Source organism: Galeopterus variegatus, unplaced genomic scaffold (genome assembly GCF_000696425.1).
Source record: "Galeopterus variegatus unplaced genomic scaffold, G_variegatus-3.0.2 Scaffold4237, whole genome shotgun sequence".
NCBI lineage: Eukaryota > Metazoa > Chordata > Mammalia > Dermoptera > Cynocephalidae > Galeopterus > Galeopterus variegatus.
This window is the reverse complement of record NW_007730348.1, coordinates 15,348-34,548: the sequence shown is the minus strand read 5'-3', so window position 1 is coordinate 34,548 and position 19,201 is coordinate 15,348. Positions and strand designations below refer to the sequence as shown.

The window sequence follows — 19,201 nt, the reverse complement described above, 5'->3', positions numbered from 1 at the left end:
CTATATAGGGATGGCTGGTGCGCTCACTGGCTGAGCATGGTGCGGAGAACACTGAGCCAAGGGTTGAGATCCCCTTACTGGTCAAAAAAAACAGTGGGAGTGGGAGCATCAGGGGAACCATGAGACAAGACTAAGAGCCAAACACTGCTACCTTGAGCAGAAACGGGGATGGGGGTGAGGGAACTGTGGCTGAGTGGCTGCCGGGGGTCCCAAGCCCTACAGATTCTGGGCAGTAGGTGAAAACATTTTCCATTAAAATTGTTTCCATAACTTTTGTCCTGGCTTCTTAATATTGGGTACCTAACATGGACTAAAGAGCAACACTACCCTCCTGTAGGGCTTATGTGTCAGTGGATTAGCTGGGGAGGGATGCTCCTAGATTAATGGCAGATATAGGACACACAGGAAGATCTGCCCATACGCTGCCTCACAAAAGCCTCATCTCACCAGGTGAGAGAACTGGAAGGCTGTCCCTATCTTTTATAAGTTGTCTACTTAGCTCCTCCATAAAATAAAGAATTTGCTGTTAGGGGGCAAGTGCAAGATATTAGCAGTCAACAGGGGATCTATATTCAGCCTGTGACAAGTGGCCTCAAGCCTCCCATGGTTCAGGTGCTGCTAAGGGACCTTGAACCTACTAATTAACCCTCCTGACCTCCACTGCATTATTTGGAAAATGGACAGTCTCCCTGTTGTCCTCTGACAGCTGCCAGTGAGCTGACACACAGACTGGGGGCACTTTCTTTTGGCTGTGTTCTGCTTTCACCTCCTGTCCAGGTCAGCAGTGACACTGGGGGGCAGGGGGAGGGGCATTCCTTGGCAACACTGGTGTTAAGACCAAATCAGTTTTCTGAACTTGCTCAGAGGAAGATATCCAGAATTCTAATCCCAGCTCTGCCACTTGGCTGCTGTGTGACCCTGAGCAGGTCTTCAAACCACTTGGTGTCCACTTCAGCTGCAAAAACAGGGTATTAAGATTCAAGACTCAGGGCCTTGAGGAAGGTTGAGTGATACAGTAGATGAACATGCCTAACAATGCTTAGCACTTGGTCAACACTCACTGACAGGTGAATCTGAGTTTAGGCCAAAGGCCAACTGTTCTGTCAGTTACTCAGAGGGGCTAAGGGAATCCTGCTGCCATTCTCCCAACCTTGCCAACCATGAGGCTGAGGAAGGCCAGTTTATCTGGATCTTGGAGTACCTAGGTTCACTTGCATACCCTCTTCGAAATCAGTAGGACCCCTTGAACTAAGCAGCTGAACTGTGCCCTGATGAACACTTGTTTAGAAGCCCAGACTGAGCTGTGCAAAAATCTGTGCTTCTCCCATGGGTGTGGCAGTTCTTGCTACTCAGATTGACCCAGAGGAAGCTGGGGCAGCACCGGGTCACTTGTTCCCCCCAGCACGTATTTGCAGCAGGCCCTGACCCAGGCCTTCAGGGTCTCTGCCCCCAAGGAGCTCAGGCAAGAGAACACAGTGTGGTAACTGCTATAAAGATGGTAAGCTCGGGGTACTGTCATCTCCTGGGAGATTAGGACATGGAGGACACATATAGTAGTGCTCCAGGATGGAGAAGGCAAAAAGCAATCCAAGCTGAGGGAAAAACCTGTATTGCGCAAAGGCTCAGGACAAGAGAAGGGATGCATGCAAACGTGGGCAGGAGCCCGTTCTGTCACACGGAGTGGAAACGAGGCTTGGCCCAGATCCTGAGGGCCTTACATGCCAGACCCAGAAGACTGGTACTATTAGCTCTAGGATGAGAGGAGAGCCCCAGGACAGCAACCTCTTCCCTGCCTACTTCCCAGGGTGGCTCAGACAACAGCCAGCAGCAAGTGGGAGAGAGCTAAGGAGCTGTTAGGGCGCTGCTGTGAGGAACAGCAGGAACATGCGCTAAGGCCCCAGCAGCAATGTTCTATAGTGACCGCATCTCTCTGGCTTGCTGCTCATCCACACTGCCAAACACTGGCCTGCAGTCAGAGGCCCAGGACACTATTCCTACCCTGTCAAGGACCTAGCACTGTGCTGGTCCAGGGGACTCACTAAGTTATCAATAAAACAGACAGCACTGCCACCCTCATCTTTTGGCTAAAAAAAAATATCACAATGACACACTGATTCTAACCATTGTTTTTAATTTAGGAAATCAAGTTAAACACACACGAAGCTATGAACACTGAAATACAGAAATATTAAGCTGCTTCATAGAATTCCTACTCCAAAATAATGCAAATCTGCATAAGGTCTCTTCCATTATGGGGGTGAGGTGGAAGAGAGGGAAATTTTTCTAACTGGGGTTGATGGTGGAGTTAAATGCAAGGGTGGGAAAAAGGCTCTCAAATATAACCAGAGAACAGACACCACTGTTTGGTCACCAACACACTGACCAGAGGCAGTTAATTTGCACTTGTACTTGGTTGTGGGTGTTCTTTCTGCTGCTCGTTTGGCTGTTTCTTCTTCTGTTTGGAAAGGCAGCTCAAAGCAGACTTGCCATTCCTTGGGGCTGACATGAGCAGGGGCAGCTTGCCAGACTGAGTTGGATACTTGGTTTTCAGGTCCTCTTTAAACAACGGTTGGGAGAGCAGATGGCGGAGCTCCTTCTTCAGTATCTTCATCTGCTTCTGTCTCTGACGTTCTTCTTGTTGGTCAGCTTTGCCTCCTTCAAACGCAATACAAAAAAGATAACATGTACCGTGGTTTATAGAAATATTTTGTTTCCCTTGATAGATAATGAGAAATGTTTTAGAACTACTTTAGGGATGCAAGTTCAAAAGTTCTCCACAGAAGCTAGTGATGACTTGACAGGAAGTGTAAATGGATAACTTCTGTTTAGGAGGGACGTGCAGAACCGTTCTGTCCTTTATTACTCACAAAAACCCTCTGAGACAGGAATTATCTTCATTTTACAGATGACACAGGCAACTCAGACTTAGAGAGGTCACTTGCCTATGGTCACAGAGCTAGCTGTCAAAATGAGATCCGAACCCAAGTCTCCTGACTGAAGATCAGTTTTCTTCCTACAACCCACTCATTTGCTGCCCACTTGGACTTTGGTGACTCAACAGCTACAAACCCTTCAGGGGATAGTGAATGCTTCCTCTGCAGCCCACCTCTCCTATATCTCACCACCAGTGCTGTAACTGCATGTGCACAAGTGGGCATAGCCAAAGGGCTCAACCGCAGCGTCTCCTCAGGAAGGGAAATCAGGGCCTCCGCACGTTTAGCCCAAGCTTGAGCTACCAGGAGAACTAGCTCACTGTCACCAAGTTCACCGGTTTGGCTGCTGGTTTCCATGCTGAGCAGACAGTAGCATGTTTGCCTCTGAATTTGTAGACTTTGGCACTGAGATGCCAACACCTCAGCTGAGCTGCACACTTGATGCAGTGGAAGGAGCACTGGCCATAACTTTGGTGTTGTCAGTTCTAGAAGTGATTCTATTAATTCTAAGATTCAGAAGCTTTCCTAAGGAGGGACCATAAAATTCACCCCTGATTCCTAAGCGTCTGGCCCACATATAGAGTAGTGGCTCAGTAAACATCTGGTGCTAGAGCTGTTTCTCTGAACAAACTGCTTCTCTCTGAGCCTCTAGCTCCCATAAAGGACAGTAATTCTCACTTTGTTCATGTCATGAGACTGTGGAGAAGATCAGATGAGATGATGACATGGAAGTGCTCTGTCAGCTTGAAAGGCAGTTGTAGTAGTAACAACGATAGTAAGTAATGTTAACTTAAAATGTATCCAATACTTTCTATTTCCCAGGCACTGTTGTAAAGCACTCTCACTTCTTAATCAATCTTCACAACAACCCCATGTGGTAGGTAGTTTATTACCTCCATTTTATAGATGAGAAAAGTGAGGTACGACAGAAGTTAAGTAACTTTATTCAGTCACACAGCCAGTTAAAGGAATGGGCTGGCATTCAAACACAGGCAGTCTGGCCAGAAAGCCTGCTCTCTTCATCATCGTACTCTACTGCCTGTCCAGGTAAGAGGGAGGCAGTTGAGGGCTCGAGGCAGAGAGACAGGCAAGACAGGAAACAAAGGCCAAGAGCACTAGGCTCATCTGGGACTAGGGACTTCAACAAAGGAAAGGATGTCCTGCTGATTTTTTTTGGTGCTGGCTGGTATGGAGATCTGAACTCTTGACTTTGGTGTTGTAACACTATGCTCTAACCAACTGAGCTAACTGACCAACCACCCTTTGCTGATTTTGATAGGACCCACAGCAGTAGGGATAGTACCAACAAGGGAAAAGTTGAGGGGAAAAAAAAAGAAAAGCTGCACGTACCTTTCCTCAGTTCCCATCCAGCCCAAGAGCTTACCCTTATACATCTCTTCTTCTAGCTCAATCTCGAAAGCAGCTGCTGCCTGCTCGATCCAAGAGTTGTGCAGACAAGCCTGGAAATTTCGATACTCAGCTTTCTCAATCTGTCGAGCTAAACGAATTCGCTCCTAGGGGAAAGGAACAGAAAGTATTCATTTGATAGAGGGTTAAGGCCTCTGGGAAGTGAAGTCTCACCTAAGTTGTGTTATTAAAAACCTCTTGAAGATGGCAGAATAGATGGTCCCCAGCGTCACTCTCTCCCACAAACCAACGAATTTACAACTATAAAAATGTAACAACAGCCAAGCTGGGGCCACTGGAGCTCAGGGGAAGAGGAGGAGAGACCTACGGAATTCAGGAAGGGGGAGAAGCTACAATGAGAGAAAGAAAAAACCACTTGGAGTGTTTTTGGCTGCGGCCACTTTAAGGCTGAAACTGCTGAGCGCATGGAGTGGGAGCCAGCAGAAGCCACAGCTGTGCCCTTCAGATGGAGTTACTTGGAGGCAGCAGGGGAGAAGAGAGCCTTGGTAGCTTCCAGGACAGCAAGACCACTAACAGGGTTCCTGTGGACCCACACAGGAGCGAGGAGCCAGAACAGCTGAAAAAGGGGACCCACTCAGAGGCCAATGAGTCAAGGCAAGGGACCGGCGCAGGGCCCGTCCTATGGGAAGTGTTTGGAGCACAGGCAGTGGGGAAGACGGGTACACTGGGAGAATACTGGGACACAGCAAGGACAGCCAATCCGCCCCCCAATCAGCGCAGGACCACTCAGAGGAGACTGGTTAGGAACACAGAATTGCATGGGGTGCAGTTTGATGAAAAGATTCAGGCCCAGATCAGAGTTTCTATACAACCCAGGTGCACCCAGTCCCTAGAGAGCTGCAAGTACCTATAAGGTCAACCATTAAACCCTGAGCTGCACAAAAAGTCTTCCCTTGGGAAACAGCAGCAAACCAGCAATTTAGCTCAACCACACAGCTCAAGTACTGGTTCCAACAGGAAGTTTCCCTGTTTTAGAAGTAAGCAAAGGACAAAAAATTGGTTCCGGCCCAGGCACACCACCAGCACCTCAGGGCCCATCAGGGGACATGAGGCATGGAGCCGAGGACTGGACTCCCCCTACAACCGGGCACACCACCAGCGCCAAGGAGCATGCCAAAAACATCACCTCCATGTAGGTGGCTCACCACAGCAACAACGGCTGCTGCAAAAGTGGCTAAACGTCACAACCACCACGCAGATGGTCTGCCAGTCACTGGAGTGCATTGACAGAAGGACAGTCACCAGCAGAGACCAAAGAAAAGAATAGGATGTCTTTCTCCACAAAGACCATTCCAGAGTGACAGAAGAAGCATCTGCCCTGTGATAATATTGGGGGACATGAACAAACCTTTAAGCATTGCACAGATCATCTAGGCAACAAATCAACAGAGTAACCACTACTCTTTCAGAAGAAAAGAAGAAATCTAGGGTTATCAGTGGTGGGAAGGGGGAGGGAAAGAGGGACAGGGAGAGATTGGACAGGGGCATAAAGAATAAGTACAATTTGTAACAATACACATACTAATAATATTGTTTTGATCAACATATGTCAACACTGAATCCCAAACATATGTATCATCAATTATGATTCAAAAAAAAAAAAAAAAAAAAAAAGAAAGAAAAAGAAAAAGCTCTTGAGATCAGCAGTCAGTGAGATGCAGCTCAGGTCTTACTGAAATGCATTTGTTTTGGTTCCCGATAAAATCCCAGAGGGCAATCATTACACATGCAATCACAAGAGCCAGCTTTCCCAACAATAAACTCAAACAGCTCTTCCCCTTGCAAACCCTTCCTGGTCTGACTGCCAACCTACAGGTGTCCAACATGAACTCTTTCCCAAGATGCCATAGCTGGCTTCCATAGCTGAGATGAAACATTTCAACTCTCCTTCCCGTGGGTTTTGGGGTAGACTGCAGTGAGGATTCAAACTGAGATAATGAGAGAGATCTTGTTATGTGGGGGAAAGGAACCATGGGAAGCCACAATTCTTCTTACTAACGAGAATTCTGTGATATCCACCGTCATTGCCCACCATACTTCCCCACACATCTAGTATGCTTTTTGAAACAGAGGAGCCAAGAGTCCTTAAATTGTTCCATGCTTTTCCTCCCTCTATTCCTCCCCTTTTCTCCCTTCTCCCAGGTATGGTGCTCCCAACTGTTCTCCCTGATTAGCTGTTAGTAGAACCATTCCTTAGTTTCCAGGAGCTATGTTGCCAAAGTCTCAAAGCAAGGTGCTCTGTGAGGGAGCAACACAATCCCCTCATTAGCACTAGGGTTTTAACTTTTTACCTTGATTGCATCCATGTACTTTGTTTGCACAGGGAATAGTGGGATGTCCTCATCTTTCTTGAGGGTTTTATAAATCTTCTTAAAGTTGATCACATCCTCAGGCCCAATCAGCATCAGGCTGAGGCCTTCATTGGTGGCTCGAGCCGTTCGACCACTTCGGTGGACATAAATCTCTGAGGTGCGAGGGACCTGCCAAAGGAAGAAATGTGAGGTCAATACCTGACTATTGCCAAACATTGCTCTTCTCCTTGGCCACATCCCCAAACTGGATCCTCCTCCCTCCTAGCCAGGCAGGTAGATAGAAATCCTCCCATGCCTCCCATCCTGGTTCAGGTCCTTCTGACCAACCATTCAGCGGGACCATGGCAGTCACTTATTTGGTCTCTAGTCCTCCCCACTCCCTCTGTCCCAGCTCAAAGCTGGCAGTGTCATCCTGAGTCTCAGCTCTGACCATAATACTCTCTCTAGCTAAAGAAACTTCACTGGTTCTTCACTAACTCTTCATGGATGATTGATGATGGTAATCATAATCAACATTTATTGAGTAGCTACATTACACCAGACAATTCTAAGCACTCTGCATGTGTAACAATAAGCACCTGCAACAATAATATAAAATACATGCTTTATGATTACTCATATTTTATGGACCAGGAAACTAAAACACAGAGAAGTTAAGCAACTCCCTTTAAATTACCCAACTCAATGGTGAAGCCAGGATTCAAACTGAAGCAGTCCAGCTCCAGAGATCATGTTAACCTCTGGGCCATACTGCCTCTACTCCAATATATATTGGATATATTATACATGGACAATGTGGCATGGGTGCTGATACCTCTCTCTCCTCCCATTCCCATGGCACACACTACTAAATCAAGCACAACAGTCTTCTTCACTAAGCCGATACATTTCAGTACTTTTTCAATACAGGACTCTAAGTGGCCACTACGAACTGTTCATAACAGTTCTAGAAATGAGATCTATCTGCCATTCCTCTCTTATAGGATAAAGGTTCAGCTTCTTAACTTGACATTCAGGGCCTTCATTGACCTGCCCCCACTTACCCCTCCAACCTCTGCAATTCCTCCTTTCCCATATACTTCTCTTTTTACTCTAAACCAACTACCTGTGAACACTGCCTATTTCTACATTCTTACGTCTGTCTTTAAATGCCAAGGGTCTTTTAGAAAGCACTTTCCTACCTCTCAAACTAGAAGTTACCTCCCTCTCTCCTATTACATTTTACAACTTCCTGATATCTTTTGCTTACATTACGGCTGTACTCATCTCACCTCCTCTACTGAGTTTGATACTTCTTGGGGGCTGGGACTGTATTGAGCTCATCTTGACAGCTCTCACAAAGGCTTACCCAGCCTTTCCCCCAAAAGAAGAACAGAGATTTGCTAAACAGAAATTGGCAGCCTAAAAGATTTTTAAAAGCACAAAGATTAAAGAAGAAAAATAATAATGCCATACCATTTATTGAGTACTTACACTCTGCTAGGCGCTTCACAGCATCAGCTCAATTTAATTCTCATGATAACACTATGCAGTAGGTAGCATTATTACTCCCAGTTTACAAATAATGACACTGAAACCAGAGGTACTAAATAACTCGGCCAAAACTATGAAGCAGCAGACCAGGGATTCAAAACCCTGGTAGTCTGGCTCTGGGGCCCATACTCCTAACCACAACTCTATGCTGATATTACGTGCATGCTCTAATATTATTACTACTATCAGTAAGTGCTCACAGGCTTTCTAAGCTCTTTATACACATTAACCTTAAAAAGAACCCTAAAATGTTGGTTCTATATAGTACCTGCCATTTAAATGAGAAAACTGAGGTACAGAGAGATTTAATAGCTTACTCAAGGTTACACGGCTGGGATTTGAGCCCAGGGACATATTAACTACCACACACTCTTACGCTTCTACGCGAGGGTGACCTCTTTACATACTTTACTTATTATGCCCATCTCATGGATGAAAATAAGACTTTAAACTGTTGACATCAAGAAGCTTGCCCAAGTCAAGGAGAGAAGGACTACTTGATATCAGACAATGCCAAAAAGTTATTCTGAGACTAAATCTCACCAGCAGTAGACATTAGATGCTAGTGGTATTTTTTTTTGCAGGGTGCCTTGGGACAAACAATTCCTCATCCCTCCCTCAAGCTTTCCTTTAAAAATTCCCCATTCAATGCAGGGAAATGCCTACAAATTCCCAAATGCCCCTACCTGGTAATGGATGACATGCTGGACTTTAGGAATATCCAAACCCCGAGCGGCCACATCTGTTGCCAAGAGAACACAGCTGTGGTGGAGAGAAAAAGCTCATTAATAATTAAACTAACAGCTATCATTAATCAAACTCTTACCACCTGCTGAGCACTCTAAATACTACAAACCTTACGAACACCTTATGAGATAATACTATTATCTCCCTTTTACAGATGAAGAAACTGAGAATCAAAGAGATTAACTTCTCAAAGTATGTACATGGCTGTTCAGTTGTGGAACAGGCATCCAAACCTGGGTCTCACTGACCCCAACCAACATGCCACACTGCAATGATAAAAGACCCCTCCACAGTGAATTAAATGAGGCCATACTACATGCCAGGCATGCTCTCACCTCCAAACCTTCGCACTTGCTACTCCTTAGGCCTTAAAGGGTCTTCACTCTGATACCCATGTGACACGTGACTCACTCTTTCACTTTCTCCAGCTCTCTGCTCAAATCTCTTTATCAGAAAGCATCCCTGACTACATGCACCTAGTCTCCTTTCCCCATTCCCAACTCGACTTAATTCTTAGCACCACGTGATATTCTGTAGACTTACTTTCAATTCACTATCTCCCTCCACTAGACTGTAAGCTCCATGAGAGAAAGAACTTTGCATCACTTGCTGTTGTATTACTAGCACCTAGAACAGTGCCCGGATCATAGTAAGCACTCCATAAATATGTGTTGGGTGATGTCTCTTAATGTGTGGTTCAAGGACAGTCAGAAGCATTTGAGGTAAGTCTTAAAAACTTAAGATTCTGGGCCCTTCAGGGTCCCTACTCCCTGTATATCTGAGCAAGGCCTGGGGAACGTGATGCAAGTTAAAGTTTGTAAAACTTTAAGTCAGGGTCAGCAAACTTTTTCTGTAAAGGGCCGGATAGTAAACATTTCCAGCTTTGTGGGCAATACAATCTCTGTGGCCACTATACAACTCTGCCATTTCAGTGCTAAAGCAACTACAGATGATACATAAATGCATCTTGTAGTATTCCAATAAAACTTAACTATAAAATCAGGTGGGAGGGAGGGAAAAAAAGTCAGTGATCAATATATAGTTTACCATACACTGCTCTAAGCTAATCCTAGTAAACCACTCATACTACCTACCAATATTCAAAGGGAGGAAAACCAGACACTTGTTCTAGAAACTAATCACCCTGTGACCTGACGAAACACTGTGGGGCAAAAGCCAATTTATAGTCTGCCTGAATTTCCCATGCTCTCATCTTTACAATCTGTACCCTGGGCCCTGGGCATCAGTCTGGTCCAAAGACAAATGGACAAAGCATGATGACATGCAGCATGGGATCTGGGGTCTGACAGACTTGTCTGAGGACCAACTCTGCCACTTCCAAGCTAAGAAATCTTGAGCAAGCTGGTCAGCTTTTCCAGACCTCATTTTTTCATCTACAAAATGAGAATGGTGATTATGACAATAAATGGTAGTAGTAGGACTAATAATGATTAAAAGCTAACATTTAGCAAGCATGTACTATGTGCCAGAGACTGTTCCAAACTCTTCACATAGATGAATTCACAATTACTTAATCCTCACACCAACCCTATAAGGTAGCTTTTATTATTATCCCAATTATGAGAAAGTTGAAGTACAGATAAGTTAAATAATAACTTGACCAGCTAGGAAGTGACAGAACCAGGATTTAATCTCAGGCATCTGGTTCCAGAATCTGTGCTCTGAACCATGAATCTATTCTGCTTCTTCTCAAGGATGTTAGGAGAAGTGACTGAATGTGATAATGTATTTAAAGTGCCAGCACAGGACTTTATTGTCTAAGTGTTCAATAATGGTAGGTATTGTCATCATTACTCATTATTATAGATGGTTCTGTAAAGCATTAACAACCAAATCCACTAAATGAGGGTAACCTTGCCAATGCTGTGCAGAAAAATATATGTAAATAAAGGCTACCTTCTACTGATAAAGCCCCTATGACCAAAGGGAGCTTACTGCCGTTTCCCTACCAGCCTGCTCCCTTTAGCCCAGTAGCCTCTGGGGACAGGCATGACTTACTCTTCCAGGCGGGCAAATTGCTCCAGGTTTCTGAGCCTCTGCTTCTGGTGCATGCAGGCATGTAGGGTCAACGGCATGATATCCAGGACTTTGAGGAGCCCAGAGAGGCGTTTGATGCAGGAAATGCTGTTGGCAAACACTAAGCTGCGGCCTGGATACTGCATCAGAAAGTAGTACAGATAGAAGTCTTTCTCATCAGTCTCGCAATGGATCTTGGTCTCTGTCAGCGCCTCCACTGTAGCCTCATTCCTAGTGAGGTCAATGACCTTGGGCTTGCCCCTCATGCCAATCTTCTGCATGAGGAGGTCAAGTTTGGCAGTTTTGTCCATTTTCTTGGTGTGCTTCTTATGAAGGATTCGGGCAGGAGCTTGGTGCACCAGGGTCAGTGTGGCAGAAAAAACAAGCGTCTGTCTCTTTGGGTTGTACTGGGAGTCATTTAGCATCTCTAGCAGCTGTGAGAGCTCAGCAAAATGGCCTTTCTCAACCATCCGGTCAGCCTCATCCACTACCAGGCACCTGCAGATCAAGAGAGACCCACATCACTGGTTCATGGCAAGATAGAGAATTATCTATAGCACACCCTACTCCCACCCAACCACATACATGTGCACACACACACTCTTTCTCTCTCTCTCATATACGCACACACCTACCCACTCCACTACAACCACCAGGGCCTGAACTAATCTCCCTCATGCATGCCTGGATTTCTAAAGGCCAGGATCTGGATGGTACCACACCATGGCACTCTGTTACAGGGAGAAGACATTGCACATACCACGTCACCTCAGGCTCACTTCAGAACAGGGCTTGAGGGATAAAGAAGAGGTACTATCTCTCACCTGAGCTGCCGAAGGTTGCTCAAATAAGAGTGCTTTTCTTTAATTAGCTCCCACAGCCGGCCTGGAGTGGCAACCACAATCTCAGGATGGCGGTTCAGCATCCTTTGCTGTTTCTGTGTGGACATTCCACCAACCAAAATAGCAGTTTTAATTCCTATGGGACAGAAAATAAAAGGGACACTATTATTCAGTCTGGCTGCTTATTTTCTTACATGGCTAACACAAGTACCCCCAGACTAGCAGAGATACTCACTAGCACAGCTCCCTGCTCCACAGGGGTGCTAATAGAGTTGTCCTGGCCTGTTGGTGCCATTCCTAAATGGCTTATCAAGTCTTCTGTGAAAGAAGACTACTTAGGAAATTAATTTATTGAATATACTTAATACTGTCTACTCCAATCTCATTTCTACTCCAATCTCATTTCTTTCTACTGCCTCCCCTCCCATTACAATAGAAGGATACTTACCTCCAAAGTTCTCGGAAAACTGAGCAGTGGTACATACAATGCTGGGAAAGGTGTTACCTGCAACTGTGACACACCTCTCCTAGGAAGCCCTTCCCATCCCCCTCAATTAGAGTTAATCTGAAGCTCCTCTAATTCCTAGTGTTCTGTTTGCCTCTGTGGTGGTAGACTTCTAACGATATCCAGTGTAGGAATGAACACACAAGATTCACACATGCAAAGTCCTTAGCAAAGTGCCTTGCACATAGTAAGAACTTGGTGATTAACTGTTGCTTTTATCATAAAATCAAAATTCCCACTGTTCAGCCCTTCCCAAAAGGAATTCTCTGATAATTAAGTTCTAATGCCTTAAGGTAGGAGTCTTAACTTTTCTTAAAGGGTCACTAGTAAACATTACTGGCCTTGTGAGCCAGATGGTCTCTGTCACAACTACTAACTCTTACTCAATTTTGCCTTTGTAGAATAAAAACAACTACAGACAATACATAACCAAATGGTAGTGGTTATGTTCCAGTAAAACTTTATTTACAAAAACAGGTAATTTGCCAATCCCTGCCCTAATCCATTATACTCAATAAATTAATTTCCTATGTATCCAGAATGGCACTAGTTGTGTATCATCCTTGGGAGAATTGAGAAAATGTCACTCAGTCGATTTTCTGTAGGGCTTATGGCAGACGAGAAATGTTTCCCTTAAGGGGCAGGAGCCACAGCTCATTCATCTTTACCACCCAGCATTTAGGATTAGCTCAGGAAATACTTATCAAATGGAACTAAACTCACCTGTAAACTTGGCCACGGCATCAATGTGTTGTTTGACCTGGACAGCCAGCTCTCGAGTGGGAGTCAGAACTAGTCCAAGCAGAGGATTCTTTGGATGCGCTAGAGAGGTGGCAATTCTGCTACTCAACTCTTGTTTTAACTTTCCAGTCTGCTCTTCATTAAACTTTTTATCTTCATCAACCTTTTCATCTTCATCTTCATTCTGTTTGGGGACAGGCTTCTCCTTTATCAGGGAAGAAGGCCCTTCACCAGCATCATCATCACAGAAGAGCAGTGCCTGGTCTGAGATAGTGGCACCGGTCTTGGCTCTGGCCTTACTGGACGGTGCACTTGCCTTAGCAAGCAGTGCTTCATTCTCAATTCCAGTCTCATTGGGCAACACTCCAGACTCAGTTTTGGCCTTGCTTTGTGGTTCAGTCTCAGCTTTGGCTCCGGTTCTGGTCTCTCCAGGTGGCTCTTTGCTGTTACTTGGAAAAGGGGCAGACTTCCTCTTCTCCTGCCACTGCAACACTGCATGAATCATTGGGATGGCAAAGGCAAGAGTTTTCCCACTTCCTTTGAAGCGAAGCAAAACAAAACAAAAAAGCACAGGGTAAATCAAAAGCATATTCTTTTGTCTGGAGTTTTTTATTTTGCACAGAATAAGGGACCCTAAAATAGCCAAGTGCCACCCTGCCCAACCCAAAGCTCCTCCACTCTGCACAGCTTTCCCCATAGCACTGCAACCAGAGAGAACCTCTAATTAGGAGCCTGAGGAAAAGTCTGGCAGACTGTCATTGAGGCCTTAAGTCAACAGTGATGGACCCACCCTCCCACAACCAGGCACCCTGTGCCAGTGCCTCAGGGCCTTCCCTGGGACCCAGGGCATGGAGAAGGGGACTGGATCCCCCTTCCACAACCAGGCATACTGTGCCAGCTCCTCAGGGCCCACCCAAGGGCCTGAGGCATAGAGAAGGGGACCGAACCTCCCTCCCACAACCAGGCACACCTCGCCAGCGCCTTGGGTCCGGCCCAGGGATCTGAGGAATGGAGAAGGAGACCGGATCACCCTCCTACCACCAGGCACACCATACCAGTGCCCTGGGGCCTGCCGTGGACCTGAGGCATGGAGAAGGGGACCGAAACCCCCTCCTACAACCAGGCACACTGCACCAGCACCTTGGGGCGTGCCTAGGGACCCAGGGTAAGGAGCTGGGGATCGGACACTCTCCACAACCAGGCACACTGCCAACACCACGGAGCAGGCCAAAAGCATCTCCATGTGGTGGCCCACCACAGCCACCATGATAACCATGGCTGCCATGAAGGTGGCTAGGTGCCACAACCACCATGCAGATGATCCACCAGCCACTGGAGTGAGTTGACACAAGGAGAGTCACCAGCAGAGATAAAGAAAGGAGAAGGATGTCTGTCTCCACAGAGCCCATTTCATAGTGACGGAAGAGACATCTGCTCTATGACAGTATCGGGGGACCTGATCATGCCTCTCAGCATTGGACAGATCATTTGGGCAGCAAATCAACAGAGTAACCATTATTCTTTCAGAGGGAGAGAAGAAATCTAGGGTGAGGGAGGAGGGGGAGATGAAGGGGGATGGGGCAGGATTGGACAAGGGGCACAAAGAACAATTACAATTTGTAACAATGTTGAACCCCAAAACTATGTAAAATCAATTTTGATTCAGTAAAACAACAACAACAACAACAACAACAAGACAAGCCAGACTGGGAGAAAAATTTGCAAATCACATATCTGAAAAAGGATGTGTATCTAGAACATTAAATGAATTCTCAAAATTCAGTAATAGAAGAATAACCCAATTAAAAAATGGGCAAAAGAACCAAACAGACACCACCAAAGAAGATTATACGGTTGACAAATAAGTACACAAAAAGATGCTCAGCATCATTAGTCACTAGGGAAATGCAAATTCAACTCACAGGAAATAATAAAAAGGGTTTTTTTAAACCTTTTTTTTTTTTGGCGGCTGGCTGGAAGTGAGATCCAAACCCTTGACCTTGGTGTTACAACACTGCGTTCTAACCAACTGAGCTAAATGGACAACCCCTGTAAATTTTTAAAAGTCTAAAATAAAATTAAAAGACTGACCATACCAAGTTATTGGCAAGAATATGGGTCACCCTGAACTCATAACACTGGTGGGTATGTAAAAATGGTATTCTATAATCACTTTGGAAAACTCCTAAAAAGTTACATTTTCAATAAGGCTTAGCCATTCCCTGCCTACGTGTTTAGGTAACAGAGATTAAAGAATATATCCATACAAGACTGGTACACAAATATTTATAATATCTTTATTTCTAATAGCCAAAAACTAGAAAAAATCATAAATGTCCATCAACAGATATATGAACAAACTGTGTTCTATCCTTACGCTGGAATACTACTCATCAATAAAAAGGAATGCACTAACGGTATTTACAATAACATGGCTTAATATCAAATTACACTGTGTGAAAAGCCAGATACCCCTCTCCCAAAAGTATATATTGTATGATTACATTACATAAAATTATAGAAAATACAAAGCAACCTATAGTGATAGAAAGCCTATCGGTGGTTGCCTGGGGAGGAACAAGAATGGTGGCAGGGCCAAGGAGAGAGGAATTACAAAAGAACCCAAGCCATCTTTTGTGGGTAATAGATATATTCATTATTGTATGGATAACAGTTTATCCACAGCCCTAAATGCATGGCCTGGCCCAAGATCCTGGATCTGCAGATTCACAGTATTCCATGGAGAAAGCCTGATAGGAGTTGGGGTTTGAATCCAAAGGTCAGACTCTGGCCACAGTGGCTCACAGAGACCTTGCCTCTCTGCCCTCCAGAGACCCACTTCAGGACTCTGCATATGCTACAGCAGTGTAGCAGAATGCTTAACAGCACACAGACCTAGCCTAGAATCCAGGCACTACCACTTTCAGATGCATAATTTTACGGAAGCTGTCTATCCTCTGTGAGGCCAAGCTTCCTCATCTGTAAAATAGGAATAATGCTATCTACCTTAGGGTGGTTGTGAGAACTGAGTTCATAAATATAAAGCACTTAACCCATGGATGACATATTCTAAATGCTCAGTAAATGTTCTAAGTTATTATTTCCATTCCCGTTTCCTGGAGTTTCCTCACTCTTCCATCTATGTGACTCTCATGTAAGACCTCAACCCAAGTTTTATGACCATTCTCCCAGAAACCGAAGGCACAAAGTGTCTTGTTAGTCTAATCCTCTATTGTACAATATATGAGGGTACTTCAAAAACTTTGTGGTAAAATGGAATTGATAGATAATACAAATCTTTCCATGAACTTTTTGAAGACACCTCATAGTAGCCACTAAAAACATATGGCTATTGAACACTTAAAACGTAGTTAACTCTAAATTGACGTATCCTGGGCAGGCTGGTTAGCTCACATAGGACAGCATGGTGCTGGTAACACAAAGGTCACAGTTTCCAATACCCGTACCGGTCAGCTGCCAAAAAAACAAACAAAAAAACCCCCAAAAGGTAAATTGACATGTGCTGCAAATTTAAAACACACACCATGTTTTGAAAATTTAGTACAAAAATAAGAATGAAGAATATCTCATTAATAATCTTACATGAATTACATGTTGAAATAATATTTTGATATAATTGTTTAAATAAACATATAATTAAAATTGATTTTCACCTATTTTAAAAAACTTTTAAAAAATATGGATCCCAGGAAATTTAAAATTACATATGTGGCTCACATTATATATATTTCTGTTGGATATTGTTTGTCTAGTTGGACTAATAGTTCCAGGCAGTACAAGATCCTTCCCCTAGTCAGTAGTCTAGTCTACCAAGCGAGTCAACCTTCATTACTTCCAAAAGTCTTTGCCCAAGAAATAAGAGAACCTTAATTAAACATAGCTTAGTCCTGTCAACTTACACCTGAATATGCTTACAAAATCCACCCAATGGCTATCCACCACTCAAGTCCTTCCGATGACAAGAAACTCACCAACTCCCAAAGCAGCCCTTTTTACCTGGACAACTCTTGAAAATTAGATAGCTCTTCCTTATACTGATGAAGATCTACCTCTCCAGAGAGCTGATTTTAGACTACCTTATCCCTTTGAGCCATTTTTAAAAAGGGCGAAAAATAGGAAAAATTACCATTTGCAGATAACTTACAATGTACTATGTAAGCTTTAGAGCAATGCAAGATGTAGATACTGCTGTATCTCAATTTTATAGTGGGCACTATAGGGCTCAGAAAGATAAAGTGATCTGGCTAGAGTACCAATCAGGAAGGAGCAGATTTCAACCCAGAGCTAGCTGACTTCCAAACACCTTCATTCAACATTGCTTTTGTGGTTATGTTCTCAACATTCCCCTCTCCCAGTCAACTAACCTATAAGCAGCTATAGGCTCAATCCGCAAGCAATTCTTCCCTGCCATAGTTGCCCTTACCTGTCTCAGCGGCCCCAAGGATGTCCAATTTGTCTCGGATGGCAGGTGCCAAGGTCAGGGCTTGGATTGGTGTGGGTGCAGAAAAGCCTAGAAAGCTGAGTGCTCGGAGAACTGGCTTGGGCACAAACAGGTTCTTCCAAGCTGACACGTTTGCCTTCTGGTCATGCACTTCAGGCACCCATGTCTTTGCTTTTTGGGGCACTTTAGAGGCAGTGCTCTGGGAAGACTCCAATTTTTTTTCCCCTTTCTTTTTCTTCTTTTTTGGATCAATGTGGACCAGGCTTCCTGATGCCATCTCTCCTACCTCTGGATCAGGACAAATGGTGTCATCTCTCTGGGGCTCTGGTTCAGCATCTTTGACTTCAAACTCTTTCTGGGTACTGGTTACTTCAGTATCCATATCTTTACTGTTCCTCAACTTGATCTTTTTCTTTGGGGAGCTACACTCTCCTTCCTCCTCTTCTTCTGAAGCAGCTTGTGCCTTTCTCTTCTTGGGCTCCTCTTTTGAGAAAAGACAGGAGGGATTCTTAGCAGGGGAGACCAACTGGTAATCTGTCAGTTCCTCAAAGCACACCAAGTCATCCATCTGTCCGTCTACAAACATATTTGGGTCAATCTTCACCTGCTTCCATTTTCCTACAACTTTGATTCCCTTTGTCTGAAATTTGCCATAGGTTGGTGACTTTGGCCCTGATTTTGTCTCCTTAAACTTCATGGCTGCTAAAAAGGAGAGAAATGTTCTATTAGGTTGATGACTGACACGCATAGGATTCTGAGGCAACAAATATTTTCTAAGCAGCTTATCAAGTTCCAGGCCCTGCAAAAAACTAAGGACTCAAAGATGACTTTAACACAGATGTTCCCAGCTACAGAAGATCGAAAAGGGAAAGAAATATATCCCCATAACAGGCAGATTGGCCCGGGACACAGAAGACACAGGAGATAGAGCAAAGACATAAGAGCTAGACCTGGTTTCTATTCTAGATCCAACCTACTACATGCGTCATCTCGGACAGTGCTACTACTCCTCTCTGAACCTCAGTGTTCTCATCTACAAAAATGTGGAAGGGGGCCTAACAATATCTAAGTTTTCTGTTTTAGGAAAATATGTAAAGCATGGAGGATAATGCCCGCCACACATAAGCCATTTTGAAGGCAAAGGAGAATCTGAGGGATTGTTTGTTTGCTGGGGAGAGGAGTGAGATTCATTAGAAGTGCACTGAGCTTTTTTCCTTCTCAATCCTTGCCTGTTCCACCACTCCAGCCTTTGCCAAATGGCTGAAAGCTCGTCCAGCTTTTTCATTACATTTTAAGTGATTTAAAGACCATTTAGACACAACTCGTTTAGGTGGAACAGATTCTGTGGAAAAGACAAAGGTAAACCTCGGTTCAAAACAGGACCCACCACTTGCCATCTCCGGGTTTGTGATGAACATAGTGATCTCTATGAGCTTTAGCTTCCTCGTTTGCAAACGGGGGATTATGAAGGTATTTGTCTTACTGGATCGTTATGAGAATACGAAAAGGTGACGCAAGTCAAAAAACCGCTTAGCATGGCGCCTGACGAGGGAAGCACGTTAGCACGCAGCGAAGCTTCGCCCACCGCACGAGCTGCGCCACGATCACAACCAACCGGCGTTCAACAATAGGGGGGGGGGCGGAGAGTGTCGCAACAATGG

At 44.7% G+C, this 19,201-nt stretch overlaps 1 protein-coding gene across 2 annotated transcripts in view; it reads right to left on the bottom strand.

Annotated features, from left to right (window-relative positions):
* Window positions 1–2,114: 2,114 nt before the first annotated feature.
* Window positions 2,115–19,201, bottom strand: part of DDX24 (DEAD (Asp-Glu-Ala-Asp) box helicase 24) — a 17,924-nt gene continuing 837 nt past the window's right edge. Inside the window, exons 2-9 of one of the 2 annotated variants that reach the window (XM_008587054.1) lie at window positions 17,523–18,239; window positions 13,061–13,615; window positions 11,815–11,968; window positions 10,973–11,488; window positions 8,893–8,968; window positions 6,653–6,841; window positions 4,318–4,447; window positions 2,115–2,655 (exon numbers count right to left, since the gene is read on the bottom strand). In XM_008587054.1, coding sequence (XP_008585276.1) covers window positions 2,393–2,655; window positions 4,318–4,447; window positions 6,653–6,841; window positions 8,893–8,968; window positions 10,973–11,488; window positions 11,815–11,968; window positions 13,061–13,615; window positions 17,523–18,237 — 2,598 coding nt within the window. In that variant the 5' untranslated portion in view covers window positions 18,238–18,239 and the 3' untranslated portion in view covers window positions 2,115–2,392. Of the gene's footprint in view, window positions 2,656–4,317; window positions 4,448–6,652; window positions 6,842–8,892; window positions 8,969–10,972; window positions 11,489–11,814; window positions 11,969–13,060; window positions 13,616–17,522; window positions 18,243–19,201 lie in introns of both variants that reach the window. The other variant, XM_008587053.1, reaches the window with a different exon arrangement.